The 19,121-nt window shown below is 48.2% G+C and overlaps 2 protein-coding genes across 9 annotated transcripts in view; one reads left to right on the forward strand and one right to left on the reverse strand.

Annotated features, from left to right (window-relative positions):
* Positions 1-7,648, forward strand: part of LOC146766271 (uncharacterized) — a 127,959-nt gene extending 120,311 nt beyond the window's left edge. For all 6 annotated transcript variants that reach the window (XM_085590690.1, XM_085590689.1, XM_085590693.1 and 3 more), the window contains 2 exons: positions 1,247-1,328; positions 4,844-7,648. In XM_085590690.1, the coding sequence (XP_085446816.1) occupies positions 1,247-1,328; positions 4,844-4,929 (168 nt within the window). In that variant the 3' untranslated portion in view covers positions 4,930-7,648. The remainder of the gene's footprint in view (positions 1-1,246; positions 1,329-4,843) is intronic.
* An 866-nt stretch (positions 7,649-8,514) lies between these two features.
* Positions 8,515-19,083, reverse strand: C12H3orf18 (chromosome 12 C3orf18 homolog). 3 transcript variants are annotated; one of them, XM_021529148.3, is made up of 5 exons: positions 18,961-19,083; positions 15,243-15,640; positions 13,911-13,936; positions 12,316-12,445; positions 8,515-11,064 (listed from the first exon to the last, which is right to left on the reverse strand). In XM_021529148.3, exons 2-5 carry the CDS (start codon positions 15,474-15,476, stop codon positions 10,984-10,986), a joined length of 471 nt encoding a protein of 156 aa, XP_021384823.1. In that variant the 5' UTR covers positions 15,477-15,640; positions 18,961-19,083; the 3' UTR covers positions 8,515-10,983. The 3 variants fall into 3 exon arrangements, with proteins under 3 accessions (XP_021384823.1, XP_085446812.1, XP_021384824.1); XM_085590686.1 differs by lacking the exon at positions 18,961-19,083 and adding an exon at positions 17,776-18,052; XM_021529149.4 differs by lacking the exon at positions 18,961-19,083 and adding an exon at positions 16,022-17,736.
* Positions 19,084-19,121: the final 38 nt, after the last annotated feature.

The raw sequence follows: 19,121 nt of genomic DNA on the forward strand, positions 1-19,121 counted from the left end.
CAAGAAGGATGTTCAGTCCTGTGAACTACTAATGGTATGGTGCCTGTCATTGGGAGTGATTAAAAACCCCCACAACAGCCACAAACCATTATTTAGTGTGCATCACAAACATTTCCAGATCCAAACCCAAGCTGTGCACTTGCTGCAGGAATCCATAGGTTTGTTGTACAGATGTGGTGGCGCAGAAGTGCTTAGGAGAGAAAGGAACACTTCTAGTTCAGCAGAACCAAAGGGACAGAACAGCCTGTGAGGGCCATGCAGTAGGCTTGGAGGGAAATGTTCACCAGCAAGGAAGTGCCAGGATGAGGGAGGGAACAGAAGTGTTTTCTAGTGTGACAGTGACCTTGCATTTAGATTTTTCCTGGATAGTGGGAAACTGTTTTCAAACCCTGTGCAGAATGTCCCAGACAAGGGAACTGTTGCATAAATCTATTCCTTCTCTGCAGTCCAAGTGAGAAGGTAACAGTCTAGTTCAGGACAGCGCTCTTGCTCAAAGCCCATCGCTTTCCCTAAGCCCATTTGTATTATGTCATTGAAATACAGTGCTTAGGGAAGCCTGTGTTACCAGTGCTTAAAGCAACCAGCTGTGCAAACTGGGATCCTCAAGCTCTATGGAAAGTTCATCAGAGGCACAAGTGGCTGTGTCTTACAGAACAAAACCTTACCCAGTGAGTTCTGCTGGTGTCATTTGTGGACTGACAAATCTCAAAGACAAGCAGGAGTTTTTAACATTTCAAAATGTGTAATTTTAACTTTGGTTAGTGAAGGATTCTGATGTTTCAGTTAAGAATTAAACAGCTGAAGAATTTTTGAGGGGCAAAACCAAAGCAGAAGCAAAAGAACAATCATTTTGGTTTTAACTGTCAATAGACAAAATGTTTAGCTGGTCAAGACAGGGAGAGAACTTGAAATATAGAAAATATTATTGATTAAAAAAAAAAATCTCCACAGCTGCATAATGGGCAGATTTTTTTTAAAGTGTTGGGCTGTGTCTCATAAGGCCAATACTGGGATGGTTTTTTATGGATTCTGACAACTATTCAAAGACTTGTGAATGTGTGTGGACACTACATGCCCTGGTATGTGCTCTTGCTGAATGTAGGAATTGGTGGCAAATGAATGTGCTCTCATGGCTGCACAGTCTTGTTTAAATAATAATCCACCTACTTTGCATATTTGCAATTTTGTCTTTTGATACAAATTTTGCACGGGGGGGCTTGTTTATTTTTGGTGTTTTTCTTTGTAGCCTCAAGCAGTGGTCCAAGAAGAGTCTCAGGGAGGAAATCCTCTGGAAAGCAGTGACTTGAACTTAGCACCAGCCACACAAGGTTTGAAATTAGATAATTATAATTACATGAGACTAAACAGTGGAGCCACGCTCTGGCAAACCATTCATTTACCCACAAAGCTCTAGCACTGCTGTAGTCTTCCTGGTAAATCCTATAAACAGAGGAGCATTTGGAAGGCTTCCAGGCACATTCTTTCCATCTAATTCAGTCATGACTACTTCAGCAGAAGTGGAGGTAGAAAAAAAGGAAGGGAAGAAAATCTGTCTGTATTTCCAAGAAGTCCCACATCTGACATTCTGGTCACTACTACAGGTAACAGCTCAGTGAAATTGTCTGGCTGGTGTGTAAAAAGTGAAATTTGTCTATTGTTAATGTCTTGCCTTCCTTGAATAACTTTATGAATAGAAGATCTCTTGATATTTGGGACATTTTAGCTCTCTGGATTAAGTCCGGAATGCCTCTTGGATGGTCTTCCACTCTCCTTCCTGGCTGGTACTCTGAGGCAGAGCTCTCTGGCTGGCACTGGCAGAGGTGCCTCAGCAGGACAGACAGTGATGGCACTGGCCAGTTTCTGTAGAAGGCTCCAATTTATCTAAGATTCTCTGAGATCAGATGCCAGATAACTGTTACTGCTGTTGTAGGAATGTACAGATGCACCACCCAGATCCCCAACTTCACCTGAACTCTGCAGAAATACAGATCGGAATCTATACCATTCAGGACTGTTTCTGAGGTGGATTCCAGCAAACTTTGTGTGCATCTATGTCCTACCTTCAGTAGACCTTGGAGGAAGCTCTTCATGAAAAGTTTTCCCTGGTGGGAGAAGGGGCCAGGAGATGAGGGGAGGCAGATGTTGCGTTGTTTGCCATGTGGCAGCACAGCTGCTCCCTCCTGCCCAGTGGTGTGTGAAGTGACACTGGGCAGCCCAGCCCATCCCTGGGTTCTTAGAAAGTCCCTGGAAATGCCACATGATTAAATGCCAGGAGTTAACCTCAGTTGCTCAATTCAGTTTCCTCTGGGGCTCCTGCTCCCGTATCACTTCCTGCCACGGAGCTGTGCGCTGACATCAGCGGAGCCGCAGGCTCACAGGGGATGAGCTCACCTCCGGCCCGGCCCGGCCGCCTTCGGTGCAGTTAAACATCGCCCCAGACCACAGCCAGCGCGGTCCTTTCTTCTTCCTTGCAGTGTGAGTGGGCCCGCGGCAGTGCAGGAGCAATCCGTTTCCCTGCCGTCGCAGTGAGGTGGCAGCAGATGTGACAGGATCAGCGGATGCTGCGGTGGCTGGGAGAGGACCCTGCAGAACAAGATAGTGCAACCCCAAGCACTGTGCTCGCCCCGTGCCGGGCATGCAGAGGGGACTTCTGCTCTTGGGAAACGTCTGCACTTCAGTGAGAACAAAAAACGGCCAGGAGATCAGTGGAGATAAACATGTACAGTATTGTAGGGAACGCAGTTGGGTGCCACGTTGGGCGCCAGTCTGTAGGGAAGGCTGTGCTCCAGGATGGTTTGGATGAATGGAGACGAGAGATCTCTGAAGGCTGCTCTTAGAATATCAGGTTTATTAGGGATGGAAAAAGGTCTTGCTTGGAGCTGCCAGACGCAGCGTGGCAAGGCCTGAGGGGATGGTGGAGGGGAGAGACAAGGGGTAGAGAGGATGCTCGAGGAGAGGGTGGAAGTTCTAAGAGGGGAGAAGATCCAAGAGAGCGTCTGGCCCCTCAGAGACCCCTTATCAGGGGGCTTCCAGGTGGGCTGGAACAAGACTTAGGCCAATGGGGTCACAGACACCTGATGCTTCAGGGGAGGATTGCAGGTGTGGGATGAACTGTACATTTTGGGGGTTGAGATGGAACAGTCCATTTGACTTTTGGTCCTGTCTGTAGGTAAGGGTATTGTCCAGCCAGTAGGGGGGATTGTTTTCATCCTGGCTGTACTATTGTGAATCTTCTGCCAGGCAATTATATTTATCCATCCTTCCCAACACAGTATGAAACCAGGCAATCCTCTGGAAAAGGACTTAAGTTGCTATTTGCTCAGGAGCTTGAGATGGAGTGGTAATCCTGGTTTAAAACTTCTGACTGGAAAGGGGAAGCATGCTGTTCTGGTTTATTGGAAACTGTAGGTCCTGGGGCTTGTCTGCAAGCACAGGGCAGCTGTAGCAGCTTGCAGACAAGTAGCTTCTAGATTAACCCATTCCATGGGTCTGGTTTAACTGGGGTATTATATGCCTGCAAGTTTTTGTGCTGCTCAATGCAGAAGGCTACTACTCTGAGATTTGTTAGCAGGAGTCTGTGATCTAATGATCTGCTGTAGACATAGGCAGAGCTTTGGCCATTGAGGGCTTTGGTGGTTTTTTTTTTTTCCCTTCAAGGTGAGGATTTTTGAGGTGCTGCACCAGGGACGGGATGGGAAGGTGCATGTGGCCTGCCCATCCTGCAGGTTGTACATTGCACAACTCTGAGTGGGAAGGAGATCTGTCCTGGACTTGGTGAATTGGTGAAATAAACACTGATTCGGTCCCTCAGTCTGTTATGGAGAAAATCAAGATAGACAGCAAGAGCTGCATAAGAAATATGCAAGATTTGCAAGTCTCCAGTGGGGCAGAGAGCTGCTTTAAAGCCAGCTGGTATTCTTCCCCATGGCATTTGCCTGGGGGTCTAGCTCTGCTTTTCCCAAGGCACTGGTTATGGGGGTTATCCAAGAGCAGGCAGGAGCTTGTTAATGGATCAGGCTCAGTTGTGTTGCTACCTGTAGATGCTGCCAATCACAACTCCAGCATTAACATTTCTGTTTTTCTGGGTCAAGAAGTGTTTGGGGTTTTTTTCTGTGAGTACCCTTACTGAAGGATTGATGAATCTCATTTCACAGGCTCCTAAGCCACAGTGGCGGATGTGGTTTGTCTGAATAACTATTCTTGGCTAATGGACTGTAGATGTGAGGGGGAAAGAGGTTGCTTTATGGTAGAATTTCCAAGAGCCAGTGCAAAGCCTAGAAGCAGCCTTGGGATCTTGCTCCTTTTTGTCTATCTTGCTACCCCTGCATTCTTTTTCATACAAACTTTGTCAGCTTTGTTTCCTCTGCTGCCCCAATGGTCACCTCCTGAAAGCCAGGGGTGAGGCACAGATCACAGCAAGCCTGTGTAGCCAGAAACATTCCCCACTCACACCATTTCCAGACATTCTGCACATCTACTTCCCTGGTGTTTAATATTGGGTAGGGCACTTGGTGTCTCATGAGGATGCAAGGAAATACGTAATTGCTGTCAGCAGAGGTGGTTAATGAGTGTTTGCAGAGCAGAAACCAGACAATTTGACACAGACTGTCACTTCTGGGCCCTCAGTAGCCTCATGCTGCCAGGGAAGCCATTTGTGTCAGGAGCTCTGTTTATCCTGGAGCTGGTACAAGAGCAATGGTAATGTTGTTGTGGAGACCTCTGGTTTTTGGGAAGTAGATCCATGTCACCTGTCAACCTTGTACTGGCTCTGTAAGGGGTACTGGGCAGCAGGGCTCCTGGACCCAAAGCTCTAACCCTCTGTCTCCTGTGATCTTTCCTTTAGATATCACTGGAAAAGATGGCTCCAGGTCTGGCAAAACCACTGGTCCTAGTAGATGTCTGAGTAACATCCCTGCTGCAGCTCAGTAGTGTCCCAGCTGTTCGTGTCTTGCTGAAGCCAGAGGAGTGGAAAGCAAACAGGACTTTTAATGTTGTATTTTAGATTCTTCATTTGTGATAATTTTAGCCAAACTCTCTCCTGTTGCCTGTGGACTTGCTTACCCTAAACATCCAAACAAGGATTTAGGGGAAGAAATGGCAAATTACCTTGTTGGAGAGATGCCTTTTACAGTTTGTAGTACATCTTCTGTGAGTATAATAATTTCTCTTTAAAATACTTGGATAACTCAGTGCCTTACCCTGCCACAGAGAGCAGTATTTCAACAGAAGTTGACTCAGCAATACAGCTACAGGAAAGGAAATCTATTTACACAGCAAATGGCTGAGCTTGTCTGCCATATCACCTCTGGCAGACTGATGGAGCAGTGCCAGGAGTTAAATCTTGCTGTGTTGCCCATAGGGACTGTATCTGAAAGACAGCATTTGAGTCCTTTCTTGACTATTTCAGGAAGAAAAACCTTTATGGCATTCCCAGCTTGCCCTGTACTGCTGTTCCAGTGGCCAGTAACTTGCATGCTTTAGGGGAAAGTTTGCACCCTGATGTCTTAGGGATTGATTCTGAAATTTTTCGCTTAATGTGATCAGCTCAGGGCCTTCTCTAACTTCTTCTGGCCTGGTGGCTCTCCCCCCGAGTTTGATAGCAGCTCCAAGTGCACAGTACTTAAGAGCTTAGTCACAGCCCCTGGATTTCATCTCTTCAAAGGAGTGTCTGTAAAGAACCAGTTACACAAAAGTTGCTTCCTTGCAGAGCCTTGGGATTCAATTTAAATGAGTTTAAATTCAGTCCCTAACGTGTGTGTGTGGGGTCCTCTAGTGTCACAACTATGCAAATAGAAGCTGCTGATAGTTTTGGGAGACAGCCGTAACCAGCTGGTTTGAGATTGTTGCTGGTTGCTCGCAGTTTTACACTGTTTTCAGATTTGTGCTTTTGGTGTCAGAGCTGTTAAATTCTGAGGAATTGAGGGTGTTTCCAATATCCAGTTGCAAATAGTGAAATCCCGGTGGTGTTTTCCATGTCCTGGATGTTCTGCCTGCCTATTAAAGGGACAAAGTGGGTATTTCAATTATCTCTGACAGGATGTAAAATTGTCTAGCTTTACTGTGTTAAATATTTAAACAGGACATAATTGGCTTTAAATTTATGGTGGTGCATAGCAGAAACCCATGAAATGACTGTATATATTGAACTCATTTATTATCTTTTCATCAGAGTTCTGTTCCCTTGGCAAGCATTTATTTAACAAGAAAATGTATGCAGAATTAAGAAGAAAGGCTGATTGGAGAGATAACGGGGGGAGAAGTGGGATATTTTTTTTTCCTTTTGGGTCGTTTTGTCCAGTCCACCTAGTTTAGTGCTGATGAATCCTGATCCCATTAATTCTGCTTAGTAGTGATGACAGTCCCAGCCCTCATAGCTCCCCAGTTCTGTGTGGTATCTGGCTTCCCTAAGGCAGACCTCTCTTGTGTATGGAGCTTGGTGGTCACAACACAAGACTGCATAATAGATTATCTTTGTGCCTCCACTACCAAATAGCAGAGAAATCAAGGACTAAATGGATTAGATCCACAGGGACTAACCTAAATCCTGTGCTATAGGATGAGCTGTGTTGCCAGACACAAGGAGTTTGACCCCCAGCTCCTGTTGTGGGGATAACTCTGGGTGGGACATGACACAAGTGAATCTGTACTGTTGACAGTTACATGAGAAGGTGCAGCTGGTGCTCCCCTGAATTCTGCTGCTCTTCATTGCACTCAAAAGTTCAGCTGCAGCTCATATCTGCATTGAAAGGCTACTCCAGTAGCAGACCAAAATATTTTACCAACTTCTGTGCCTGATTTTCAGTTGATTTGGCAGGTTCAGTACTCTGTTTGCAAGGCTATATTGCCTGTTTAATTAACTCCTGCTACTTGAGAGCAGTAGCTGTTGCAGTGTGAGACTGTAACTTCAGCTTCTAAATGGATTAGGAATTACATCTGTAAGAGACTCAAGCTTTTCCTGTGACATCAGTCAGTCTTTTCCCAGCTGGTAGCATAGAATAGGGGTGCACACTGCCTTGGCTAGATAGTAAATCCATCTGCTTAGGTCAGCAGTATTCCTCTGGGAAGTGCATGCAAAGTACTTCTCTTAAAATTAAAAAAAATCTAGTCTTTGCTACCTCTTACCACTTTACTGAAAAAACACAGTAAAGAACTTATTTCCATAAAAATGCAAGTGCTGGAGGAGAACAGAATTCCACTCTTTTAGGAGCTCTTCTGTGTATAGTTGAAACCCAAGTCCCCAACTTCCATTCTAATTCTCTGTGTAAACTGGAAGCTAAAGTCAATGCCTATGAAAGGTGGGCAGAGTTCCAGACATCTTCAGGGAGCTGGGATTTCACACTGGATCACTTGAATTGTCTTCTTTGAAATTATAGATGTTCTTATTTCCCATATAGGTAGTTACCTTTTCTGTGTAGACAAACCTACCTCTACGCAAGTGCATGTTGAATGTTTTTAAGCTCAGGCAGTTTTGGTGTGACTTGGCCAGAAATAAGAGGTCATTACAGTTGGTTAAACCACAGGAGGCAAATGAGGTTTGTTGTCTAGCAAAGTTTGGAAGTTTCCCGTAAATGGTTTTGGTGAAGGCATAGAGAGTGTTGGCAACTTGCAAATTAGCCTTGAAGTTTGTTAAATAAAGGTCTTAAACAAATGCCCCTCAGGCTCCTGCTCTGCCTCCTCCTTGTGCAGCACCCTCAGCACACACATGGCTGGATATGGTGAGTGTCTCTTGACCTGGACTTTTGCAGATTATAAACAAAAATTTGATTGTTCAGGAGAAGCCCCAGATTGATGTGAAAACAAGAAATAATAAGCATGAGGAATCACACATGGAGAAAATCAGACAGTCTCCTAAGCCCAAATGTGGGTGCCTAATTCCATCCTTTTGTGTGTCTTGGAGACTTGATTGAACACAAGCCAGTTCTGCTTCACATGTGCACCCAGAAGTCTCCACAGTCGAGTCTTTCTCCCCCACATTGTTCTGTGGGCTATACAGCTATTTAGCTTTAAATACAATTAATTCTCTGCCTCTGCACTGCCTCTTGAGCTCATCTGACAGCTTTCCTAACTAGTCCCAAGTTTTGGGGCTGTGTGCCAGATGAGTCAGGAGCAAATATGAAATATATTGACAGTGTCATCATGTTCTGTTCCCCTCAATGAGAACAAAAAATCAGAGCTGCAGGTGAGCTGATGAACGCCTGGTTTGTACAGGAATTCAGCTTAAGGGTAAGTTGGGATTTCTTTTTGTACTCTGGATGCCCAGGACTGGCAGCTGGAAGCTCCTTCCCTCCTGACTTCTTTAGCAAGCCTTTCTGAAGGCATCTGAGTTTCTGTGCTGTAGAACACTAAACTTTGACCTCCAAAGAGCTTCCCCTTCCAAGTTTTTCACATTTAGTTCAGTTTCTTAAAGAGCAGGAGAATTTACTGCATGCAAATTACCAGCAGATACTGGGATAACACTCCAGCAATTTCTGTGGGAAATTGCAAATGACAGGGGGAAAGACAATCACACTAGACTTTCATGTAAATAGTTTAATTATATTTCAATGCTTTAAAACACAGAAACACTTGAATTAAATTACATCATAATGCTTCTGCTAAATTATACATCCAAGAACTGTGAGAGGAGGCGCTAGGGAACTAAAAGAATATGAGCCCAGCAATTACCCCTAATATTCTTTTAGTCTTATTATCTGTACTTCTTTACTCTAAGGGCAGTCATCACAGGACAATGCCTACCATCACAGGGAGAATGGTTCAAGAGAATTCCTGTGTTGGTGTGTTTGTTGTTGCACTGCAGTACACAGAGCTGGAAGAAGGGCACACACTGGGCTGAGGCATTGAGCAAACGGCTCAGCTCACACTTGCCTTTTGTTGAGCTTACAACCATTGAAATTCCAATTCTAAGTGTTCTGGGGAAAATGCTGCAATTTAAGACAGCTGGACATCTCTACTGCCCTGTGCATCCCTGTGCTGCTACAGAGCCTGGAAAGGGGATAGGCAGGGAAGAAAGAAATCAAATGTGTGGCTGCTCTCAATGAGCACTTGCAGGAGCTGGGAAGTCTGTGTGTGTGTTTTGGGAGGTATTAGTCTCTCAGCTGATCGCTGGGAATGCCCACAGACAGACTCCAAATTCTAATGACCTAATCTGCATTACACTGAGTATTTGTACCCCTGCACTTCCTTCCAGCAGCATCCCTGGGGGCAAACAGCAGCAGTCTGGGAGTACCTCCTGCCACATCTCCTGGCAATGAGGACTGGGCTGTTTTTCACACTCCAACCCCTAATATACTCCCAGAAATCCCTAGTTCTAAAGACAGCTGGATACTGAAAAACTCAAGCAATTTAGCCCTGCAAAGCTGCCCTGAGGAAAGCTGGAAGAGGGAAGGCTATTAAGGAGCTGTGCCCTGCAGGGGTCAGGGGCACAGGCTCAGGAAAGAGTCTGCATTTAATGAATATGAGAAAAACAATCACACAGGGGAAGAAAATATTTGGGAGAACAAAAACCAACTGGCAGGTCCAAACTTGCAGCAAAGCACATGATATCTGAATTGCCACTCTGAAACACCTCCTTGCATAAACCTCTAGATCTGCATTCAAATATTGGCTTGTCCCGATTCCCTTTTAACTGGTGCTGTAGATAGAATAAAATCTGATTGACAAATGCCTGTAACCACACAAAGATCATGAGGTGATCAGGGCATGGCTGGGCACTGATGCTGCTCCCTGGCTGCTGTGCTGGTCTGCAGCACTTGGGGCCAGTGCCCACCAAAAGGCTTTCAGCCAACAGACCCCCACACTGCACTGCCACATGCCAAGGTGGCCAGAGACCCCTTGGCACTCTCTTCCTCCTGCAGCCCTGAAGGATGCACAGGCAGAGATGCTTCAGGGCTACGGGGAAACCCCTGGCTTACCTGTCTAGTCCCACCTACCTGTTCCTAGCAGGTAACTCGAGCAGAGGCAAAGCTCTGTGTTCCCTTCAGCAGGAAGAAGAGAAGGTTCTGACTGCAGGTCCTGGCAGGTAAGGAAGTACAAACCAGCTGTTAGTCATCTCTGGGGACAGACACTGGGCTGTTGTTGAGCCAATTCATGTTTTTCTTTTTTTAAAAGAAAGTATTTCAAAGCTTAATCTTTTCTCCTGGATAACGCTATGCACTGTAGAAACTTTCCTGAGCCAAAGCAGGAAGGGATAAATGGTACTGGCCCAAGCAGTCTTATTCCTAGCTCAGCAGCAGGGCTCACATACCCAGACAGTGATAGTCCCTGACTCTAGCTGTGTGAAATCCCCTCTGTCTATACAGTAGCTCTAATTTGGGATATTCAGCCACTTCCTCAGATTAAGATGTTATCAGCCAAATCTTCACCGTTTCACTTTTTCAAGCCAGTGAACTCCCCATGCTTCAACACCACCCTAGTGCACATTTACCAGCAGCCACAGGCCTGGGAGGGGATAATCCCATGGTTGTGTTCTCCCTGCTGTGCCCCAGGTCACCCCTCAGCTGGGGCAGGCAGCTTTCCTGGCTCAAAGAGGCTTTGCCACCAGTCCCCACCCAGGACTGGCCAGAGCTGTGGTCACTGCATAGAGAGGCTCATCCATCACTTTCCTTGGGGCCTGGGCACACAAAGCCAGTGAAGTTGTTCTCTGAAATGTGCACCTCTCTCCTTCCCTGACCCAGAGAGCACAGCTAATCTAAACAAAGCAGGCACTGTTCCTAAGCACAGAGCTTGGCAGGTGGTGTCAGGCAGTGCCAGCTCAGAAACTGGAGCTCAGGAGCTTTTAGTGCTAACACACACACCAGAAAATCACCACTGCCCTTACAGAGGGTTTGCTTCCCAGAGTGATGGCACTTCCTATGCCCATGTGTAACACAAACCAACAGGTGACCAGCTGGGCTCAGTGGATCAGCCATGCTTGAGGGAAGTCACTGCTTTGTTGGCTTCATCCTCCTTGTTCTCAGCAGGATCCCGGAGCAGGGCAGGTCCCAGTCATGCATTGATGGCGTTGGCCACGTCAGTGAACACGAGGCGGCTGGGTCTCTGCAGGGCTCCCTGGCTTGGCAGCAGCACCTGCAGGGCAGCAGGAGGGCTGAGAGCCAGCACAGCACGGCTGCCTGGGCTGCACCTTGGAAGGTGCAGGGGGGGCTGCCCGGCTCACAAGGCCTTAACAAGGCTGTGGCAGGAAAATACAACAGGCTGGAGAGTAAGTCAGCACATCCATGCCAGTTTAAAATCCCCACATCATTGGATTATTGGGTCTCACTATTTGTATATACAAAGCAGCATGAAAAGGCTTGAGATATCAAGAAGGCCTGGAAATGTGCCTTTGCCTGAACTTGAGCTGTTGTTTTAGACTATCCCTCTCTTTTAACATTGAACTTTTAAACTCTTGAACTCCCCAAGCATTAGCAAGATCTGAGGTATCCTGCTGGACAGTCTGTCCTTGGAGAGGATGATTCTGGTTTTACTGGGCTGAGGCTAACTCTGGCCTTACAATTTTCCCCCCTTACCTGGGCTTACTCCCTGGTAAGTCCCCTGTGTGGATTAGTAGAGGGATCTGATGTTGTCCTAGTATGTACTACTTGAAGAACAAGATCCTTTGCTTTTATACACCAACTTCCTGCCTTCCAAACCAGTATATTTCATGTTGGTCATCTTTCATATTCCAACACGTCTCCTTTGAGGTCTTTAGCAGGTTGAGAATGTCTCAAGGTAAGTATTTTATAATTACAGTTTTATTTATTACTTCCTCTTTTCTTTTCTGCCCACACCAAGCTTGCTACAGATTTTCTGAAGGTATAGTGTGTGGAAACTGAGAACTGTCTGGGAGAACTCCTGCTCCTGGATGGGAAAAGCAGGGGATGACATGGGCAACACAAAGTATCTGGAAAGGAATGCATGAAAGGAAAGGTATGTCTGCTCCAAGAACAAGCTGTGTCACTGGGTAAGGGACATCTGTTCCAACCAATCCTGCTGGCTCTTTTAGAAAAGGCTTTTTGTGTGGTAGTGGTGACAAAGGGAACAGACAACACTGTAAAGCTGGACCCAAACAGTGGTGAGAAGCCCTTCTTTCCAATTTCTCCTACCTCTTGTTACACTGGGCAGGAGAGACTCCTGTCACAGACTTGCCTAATTCCTCAGTCCACCCTAAGCAATCCAAAATTCTCAAGTCCCTACGTCCATGGCTGGCAGAGATGGGGAAGTCCTCCTGAGGTCTAATGTGGCTTCCTACCCTGCAACCCTACAAGATCTCTTTGGCCCTGTAGGACAGCAGTGCAGGTAGCAGTGGCTGCAGTGGCCCTCCTGGTGGTGGCTGCCTACCTTGCTCTGTGATGCCTGGGAAGATGCTGCATCTCGGCCGTGCTCCAGCAGCTCCTGCTCCAGCTCATCCTGTTCCTCGGTGGGATCAAAGTTGTACATGGGCATCAGCTGGTGCCGTAGCTTCTCCAACCTGCCCGAGGGAGGGGAGGGAGAGGGTTGGCTGAGAAGGACAGAGCTCAGGCTGCTTCCCCACCCCACTGCTGAGGCTATCTGCAGGCTGCTTCTCCTGCTGCACAGGGATTCTGCTCCTGTGGCTCTTGCTGGATGAGGCTAAGAACCTACTACACACAGCTGGCAGGAGTGGAAGACACCCAGAGTGCAGTTACAGGGATTAATTGCCATCACTAATCTATGTTGGCAGGCATTTACACACAGAGGAATCAGGATTTAAGTTCTTGCAGACCTTAAAAGATTAGGCTTTATGTGGAGGGACAAAAGAAACAGTGGAACATACTGGCTTGGCATGTTGTGACTTCCCCCCTGTCCCTCTGCCCACACCAGCCTGTCCTGCCATGTCACAGTCTGCCAGCAGCAGTTCACTTCAAACTCCAGTGGCCTGAGAGTACTTTAACTCTGGGGCTGAAGTACATAAAATTAAACAGAAAATTATAAACAATAAATAGAAAATAGGAAAAAGAGAGATTCTCACAGGGAGCTGATGCTCTTGTATCACTGCTCCAAGAGACAGAGCTATGAATTACTACTCAAAGGGTCACTTCAGAGCTGGATGATGGAGGGGGTGGCTCCTGGGAGAACACTTGAGTCCTGCCTTTGGCTATAGCTGAGTTTTGGAGTAGAAGGAAACACACAAGCAGTTACTGGCAGTGTCACCACAAGTATCTATTTTGGCAACTGTTAGGATGACACATTCTTCCTCTGCTTCTCTCTGGGCTTAGCAGCACAACCATTATCTCCAGCAGTGCTACTTTCACAGGACAAGCATTGGCTGCTCCTGCAGCAGCACCCAGACCTGGGCTTTGGAAATATTACAGCACTTTCTGGAAGTGGTCTGGCCAGATCTGCCCCAAGGAGTGAGGGAGGGAGGAGGTACCACAGCTTGTGGATCTTGACCAGAGTCCCTGCTGTGAGACGGAAGAATCAAGACATGATTCTCCCTGCGTGCTGCTCTCCTCTCTATTTTCAGCCAGGAGCTTAGCAAGGAAATTAAGACATTAACTCCTGGGCTGAAGCTGCATCTCTGCACTGTGCTGCTGCCAGTTGCTGTCACTGCCTGGGCTGCTAGAAAACAGGAATCTGGGAATGGCTGAAACCTGGGATCTACACCTTTCATGACGGAGTTCCCAGCTTCTTTATGCACCCATAACCCTCCCCTCTGTCTTGATGCATCTCATAGGTGAAGTGTGATGAGTTCCTGACCTCCTCCTGCTCAGCCCTATCTTCCAAAGCTGTGGAGTCTTTGACACTCTGGTGTCAGAGGGATGCCCAGTCCCAGGAGTGCAGTGTGCCAGCCTCAGTCACGCAGTGCTCTCACACAGCCATGGCTCACACTCTCCCCCATCTCCCTGTCTCCTCCTGAGCTCACACTGCATTTTGAAGCACTGAGTTCCCTTCAGCCAATAACAGATCTTACTTACCTCTTCCTCTTCCTGATATACAGAACCTGAAGGAAAAAAAGAAGCATCATTGCAGCAGTACCAGTAGGATGGGGAATAGCTGAGAAATGTTGGGCACACAGGAAAGAGGTAGAGAAGGCTGTGCACCAAAGTGGGGGAATGGAGAGGTGACAATGAAAATGACACTTCATATGCATCACTGTGAGCTTGGCAGCACATCATGTCTGACACTAAGTGCTCAGTGGCCTGTTATTAGGTGTGTTAGTAGGAGTAAGAGTATTAGGTGGATTATCAGGTATAGCTCAGCACGTTTCTGTATCTTGCAATTTAAGTGTGGATAAAAAAGCTTCCCTTTGTGATTTTCTACAGCACAGAAGGGCTGCTACCCCCTCCCCAGTACAAAGGAAGAAGCAAAGAGGGAGGGCATGCTCAGGGACTTGCCTCTGTCAGCCTGTGCAGGGAAGAAAGGGAGGCTTTGGGCCTCCACAGCCTTGTTCTGAGAACTACGAACACTGGATGCTGCTCTTGGGAACTTTTGACCATTTCCAGGTTTTCTTAGGGGCTTTTGGAAAAACTCCTCCTGAGGCCTGCAATGAAATTTTGCAGTAGACTCCTCTGATGGCTGTATTAGTGAAGCCCTTCCTCATAAGAGGAATGGGAGCTTGCTGCTACCTTCTGTTCTCTGTAGGCAGGGAAATGATCTGGTTACATAAAAGGAGAGCTGCAGCCTTTGCACTGCCTGTGGTGAGCCCAGAACTAGGGTTTCTCAAAGCTTCTGCCCATAGCATTAATGGCAAGGTTAGTGACACACCAAACCCTCAAGGACTGATACCCAGCATGCAGAACCTTGGAAATGCAGTCCAGGGTGAGTCTTGCTAAGATGGATTCAGGCCACTTTAATTCAAAAAGAATTTACCCCATGTCCACAGCAGGGACTAACATGGTTTCAACAGTCTGCTTGAAAAGTTAATATGGACGAACTTTCTTGTGGGGCCCAAGGGAAGGTTTAAATCAATGCAGCTGTTCCAGGTAACAAGTCAGAAGAGAATCTGCTTTTTTTTCCTTTTAACTGAACTTCCTATAGCTATTAAAAACAAATACTGATACTACATATAGCTGCTCCGAGGCCTGCTGAGCATCCCATGTGGACCAGACCTCAGGGAGACTGCAGAAATACTAAAGCACTTGATAAAAGCCTTAAAAAGAAAGGAATCTCAGGAACTATCAGTTCCCAGCAGTTTTGGGTGAGACTTTTAATAGAGTGCAAATAAATTATTCAGTGCAAATCAGTCCTAGAACATCTAGCCACCCTCCACCCTCAAGAGACAGGAATGTTTAGCTGGGCTCTCTTACCATTGCTACAGCCAACCCAATCACAGTAAGGATCCCAAAAGAAAGCAGCATGGTGTTCATGCCAGGTCCAGTGCTGGCCATATCTGGGATTTTGGTGCTGTTGAAACTGGTAGTTTCAGGGCTTAAGGTGGCTGTTTGTGGTACAGTCACATCCAGAGCTGTCCCTGGGTCTGGCTTGGCCGTGGTGGGGGTGCTGTGATGCAAGTCATGCACAGAGGGTGAGCTGTAACTCATCCTGCCAGCGCTTGGTAGCTCCTGTTACCAAGCTGTTGTCCTCTCCCATCAGCTACAGAAGTGCAGAGCTGCCCCCCTTCCAATCGAGGGCCCCACGTGAGACCTCTCCTGCAGCATCACCACTGATGGGTTGTCTTCAGGCTAGGAACCACAATGGACTCAGCCTAGGACAGAATGAGAAAAAGTGAGCAGTGCAGAGCTCTTGGAGACAGGCACAACCTTTCCCACAGTTCCCCAATTCACCACCACAGTTTTTGAATGTCTGCTCTAAATAACAAAAATGGTTTTTGAGTTTACTGAGAGCCCCCAAAGTCACGCCTGATTCACTTGGAGTTGGTGATAACTCTCCCACCACTACTCCAGCTCTGCCTCCTTGCAGTCCCTTGGAGATCTGTGTGGAGACAACATCACAACTCCTGCCTCTGTTGTGCCCCAGGCTGAACCAGGTGGTCTCTATCTGCCCCAGGATAGAGCATTTTCCTGCTTCTGTCTCTTTCTTTTAAATTTTGAAAAGTTGTATTGATCCCGTATCAATGGGAACATACCCAATGAAATGACACTCGGGTCTGAGGCATCCATATCCCAGGATTCTTTTTATTGAAACAAAGTAGGAGCTCCCTGTTGTGGTGAGTCCCTGCACTGTCCATTGTCCCAGTGCTGTTCACACTGTGTGCTCTGGAAAGGGTGGGTTACATCAGTCCTCCATTTAAAGACTTCATCTAAAAAATATTTCTCAATCCCTCATGAAAGCACCCACTCAAGCTTAGTCATGCACTGGCAATTATCAATATTAATTTTAAAATTAGTCCAATTTTGGATTGGAGTTGTGAAATTTGACAGATCTGTTCATGAGGAGAACATGAAAGGCTTTAATTGCTTCATATTTCTACTGTGCAAATGATCAAGAGTTGCAAAACACCATGGGATGAGCCTATGGGAAGTATTTGCACACTTTGTTTATAAAAGCACTGTATGTAACTTCAGAGCATCAGTTGCTTCCCTGAAAACACAACTACCTCTGGAGCTGAGCTGACCTGAGAACTTCTGTAGCAGTTTTCTGGTAATTTCCCTGCAATTTAGCAGACATTACATCTCTCGGCTGGAATGCAGCTGGAACAGAGGGGTTAGTGAGCTCTGAATAGAAAAAGATGTGCCTGCAAAGAGAAACAAGCCATTGCTCTGCTCTACTCTGCTCCATTCCAGGCAAGGTTACCGTGCAGTTCCCACACTGTGGTGCCTTACTGCTGTCCACAACTGCAGGAAGCAGCGTGATCAACATCTGCCACTAACAACTGGAGCTGGGAAACCACCCCAGGCAAGCAGCACCAGGCTCTGGTGTGGCCATCAGCAGCTGGAGTAGTCACCTCCAGTTGTCCTGCAGCTCCCTGAGCAGGTAAATGCTTTGCTGCTCATGCAGGGTCTGTCTCAGTCCCCTGGAGAAACTTTGTTCCCAAAACAAAGGGGAATTCTGAAGTGCCTGGGAGACACTGTCAAACTCCCTGGAGTTTCCAGAGAAATGTGAATCGTAGCAGTTCTGGTCTGGTCCCTTCTAACATTGTGCTGGGTCACAAGTCATTGCAGCTGAAGGGGACTGTGCCCTTCAGTGACCATTAAGCCCTGCACTCTGCTCAAACCACAGGGCACCTGGACTTCTCCAGCCATTCCTGACCACAGCAGAGCTCAGGTGCAGTGCACGCTTGGGCACAAAGATGGCAAATTTGAAATCAGTGTCACAACAGCAGCAGCAGTGACAGCCCAGCAGGGAAAGGGAAGGAATTATTGAGCAGATTGAGCATCTGCTCAGGCAGAATCCATCAATTTTTGCTATTCAGGGACACATTCCATAATAATAATACACATTTTTAAAAAGCCACTACCAAGGAAATAAAAAGTGGAAAAAGAGCCTAAATGAAAGGACTGAAGCAGGCCCAAAGGCTTTGCAGAGTATGGCTCTAGGTCTTGAACAGCTCCTAAATTTTGGAAACAAAATGGATTAGGCCTTCAGCTGAATGTGGTGTCAGTTCTGAAAAACCAAAAAAGGCTGAGTTGAAATAAGCCAGCTGAAAATCTGATTGAGGGAGAGTAAGTGCTTTTTCTTGCTCCTGGTATCCTGTTCACGCTGGAGGTTTCCCATGCCCACAGACCTAGCTCTAAAAGCAGTCCTGTGTCAAAGGTTTCTGACCTGGCTTAGACAACCACTCCTACGTTCAGACAGGGCTGTTTCTGCTCCCCTGCTCCATGCTGCAGGCAGTCAGACAGGGAGGCTGAGTGCAAGGACAGCCCAGGGCCCACAGCTTACATGGCAGTGCTGGAGGGGGATCATCTTTCCCCACCACCTTCCTTTCCCAGTTGTCATCCTGGTGCTGGAAGTTTGATCTGCAGGCTGGGCACACTCCAAGCCTCTGATGGCAGCTGCAGGCCAGGGACAGCTACTACCTATCACTGGCAGGTTCCAGCATAGTCCATGCACAAATAGAACAGAAGAGGAACCAGATCCTCAGCTGCTGCCAGCTGGCATTGTTCCACTGCCTGCACCAAGAGAGCTCCTCGCACAGCCAGGAGTGCTCTGTGCTGGGCTCTGCTGCCTCTGCAAATAAAGAGGACACGTTTGTTTCTCTCCCAGGCCAGCATTTCCAAACTGATCTCTGATAGGTGCTGCTGACTTCTGAGATGCAGAAAACTGCTTTGGGCCCCACCTTGAGCCTTTTCTGAAGTATTGATTTTAATCGCTGTGCTGCTCTTTCATTTTGGGTGGGATAGGAACAGAGATTTGTGTCACAGGGATGAAGATGGGTCAGAGTGTCTCTGGATGAAGAATAATAACAAGTATAGTTTCTTAATTACTTTGCCAAGATGAAGTATCGGTAGTAACTCAGCAATGCAAGCGGCGCTGTGTTGCTGCTGGCAACGGGATGTGGCTTCCCAGTGGGTGAACTTTTGGCTTCCCCCACCTCCTTTCCAGAGCCGAGCAGGCTCCAGCGCAGCGGGGAAGCCCCGGCCGTGTGTGCCCGCTGTCCCGGAGCCCTCCCGCTGTCCGAGAAGGGCACGGTCCCATCGCACCCCGGCCCAGGCGCGGGGACCCTCCGCAGCCATGTCCCCGCTCCTCTGACCCGCTCTGACACACCCTGCAATAGCAGCGACCGCCCGGTCCCGGTGCGCGCCGAGGAATTCCACCGCTGCCCGGGACTCCATCCCTGCCCATCCCGAGAAGTTTCCCGGCGGATAACGGGTTACGGGGCCCTTCCCGCCGCCCAGACGCCGCCGGCTCAGCCGCGGGCTCACAGCCGGCTCCCCCCTGCCGCCGCTCCGCCGGGCCCGCCCGCGCCCCGGGCGGACCGGACCCCGAGAGGCCGCGGCAGCCCCGCAGTGCCCGCGGGAGGGACGGGACGGCGCAGCCGGACACCCCCGCAGCGCAGCCCGGCCCGGCCCACCCCGGCCCTCCCTGGAAGCGCCCCCCGCGCCGGGCGGCCGGGCCGGCACTTACTGCGCGCTGCCGCCGAGGCGTCCGGTCCCCCGGGGCGCGGGCGGAGCGGCCGCCGGGGGCCGCGCCCGGGGCGCGGGGGCCGGGCCGCGCCGCGCCGCTCCGCTCCGCGCGCACCGCCGCCGGCCCCGCCCCGCCGCACAGCGCCCCAGGCCATTGGTCAG

This window comes from Lonchura striata, chromosome 12 (assembly GCF_050655825.1).
Source record: "Lonchura striata isolate lonStrDom1 chromosome 12, ASM5065582v1, whole genome shotgun sequence".
Lineage (NCBI taxonomy): Eukaryota > Metazoa > Chordata > Aves > Passeriformes > Estrildidae > Lonchura > Lonchura striata.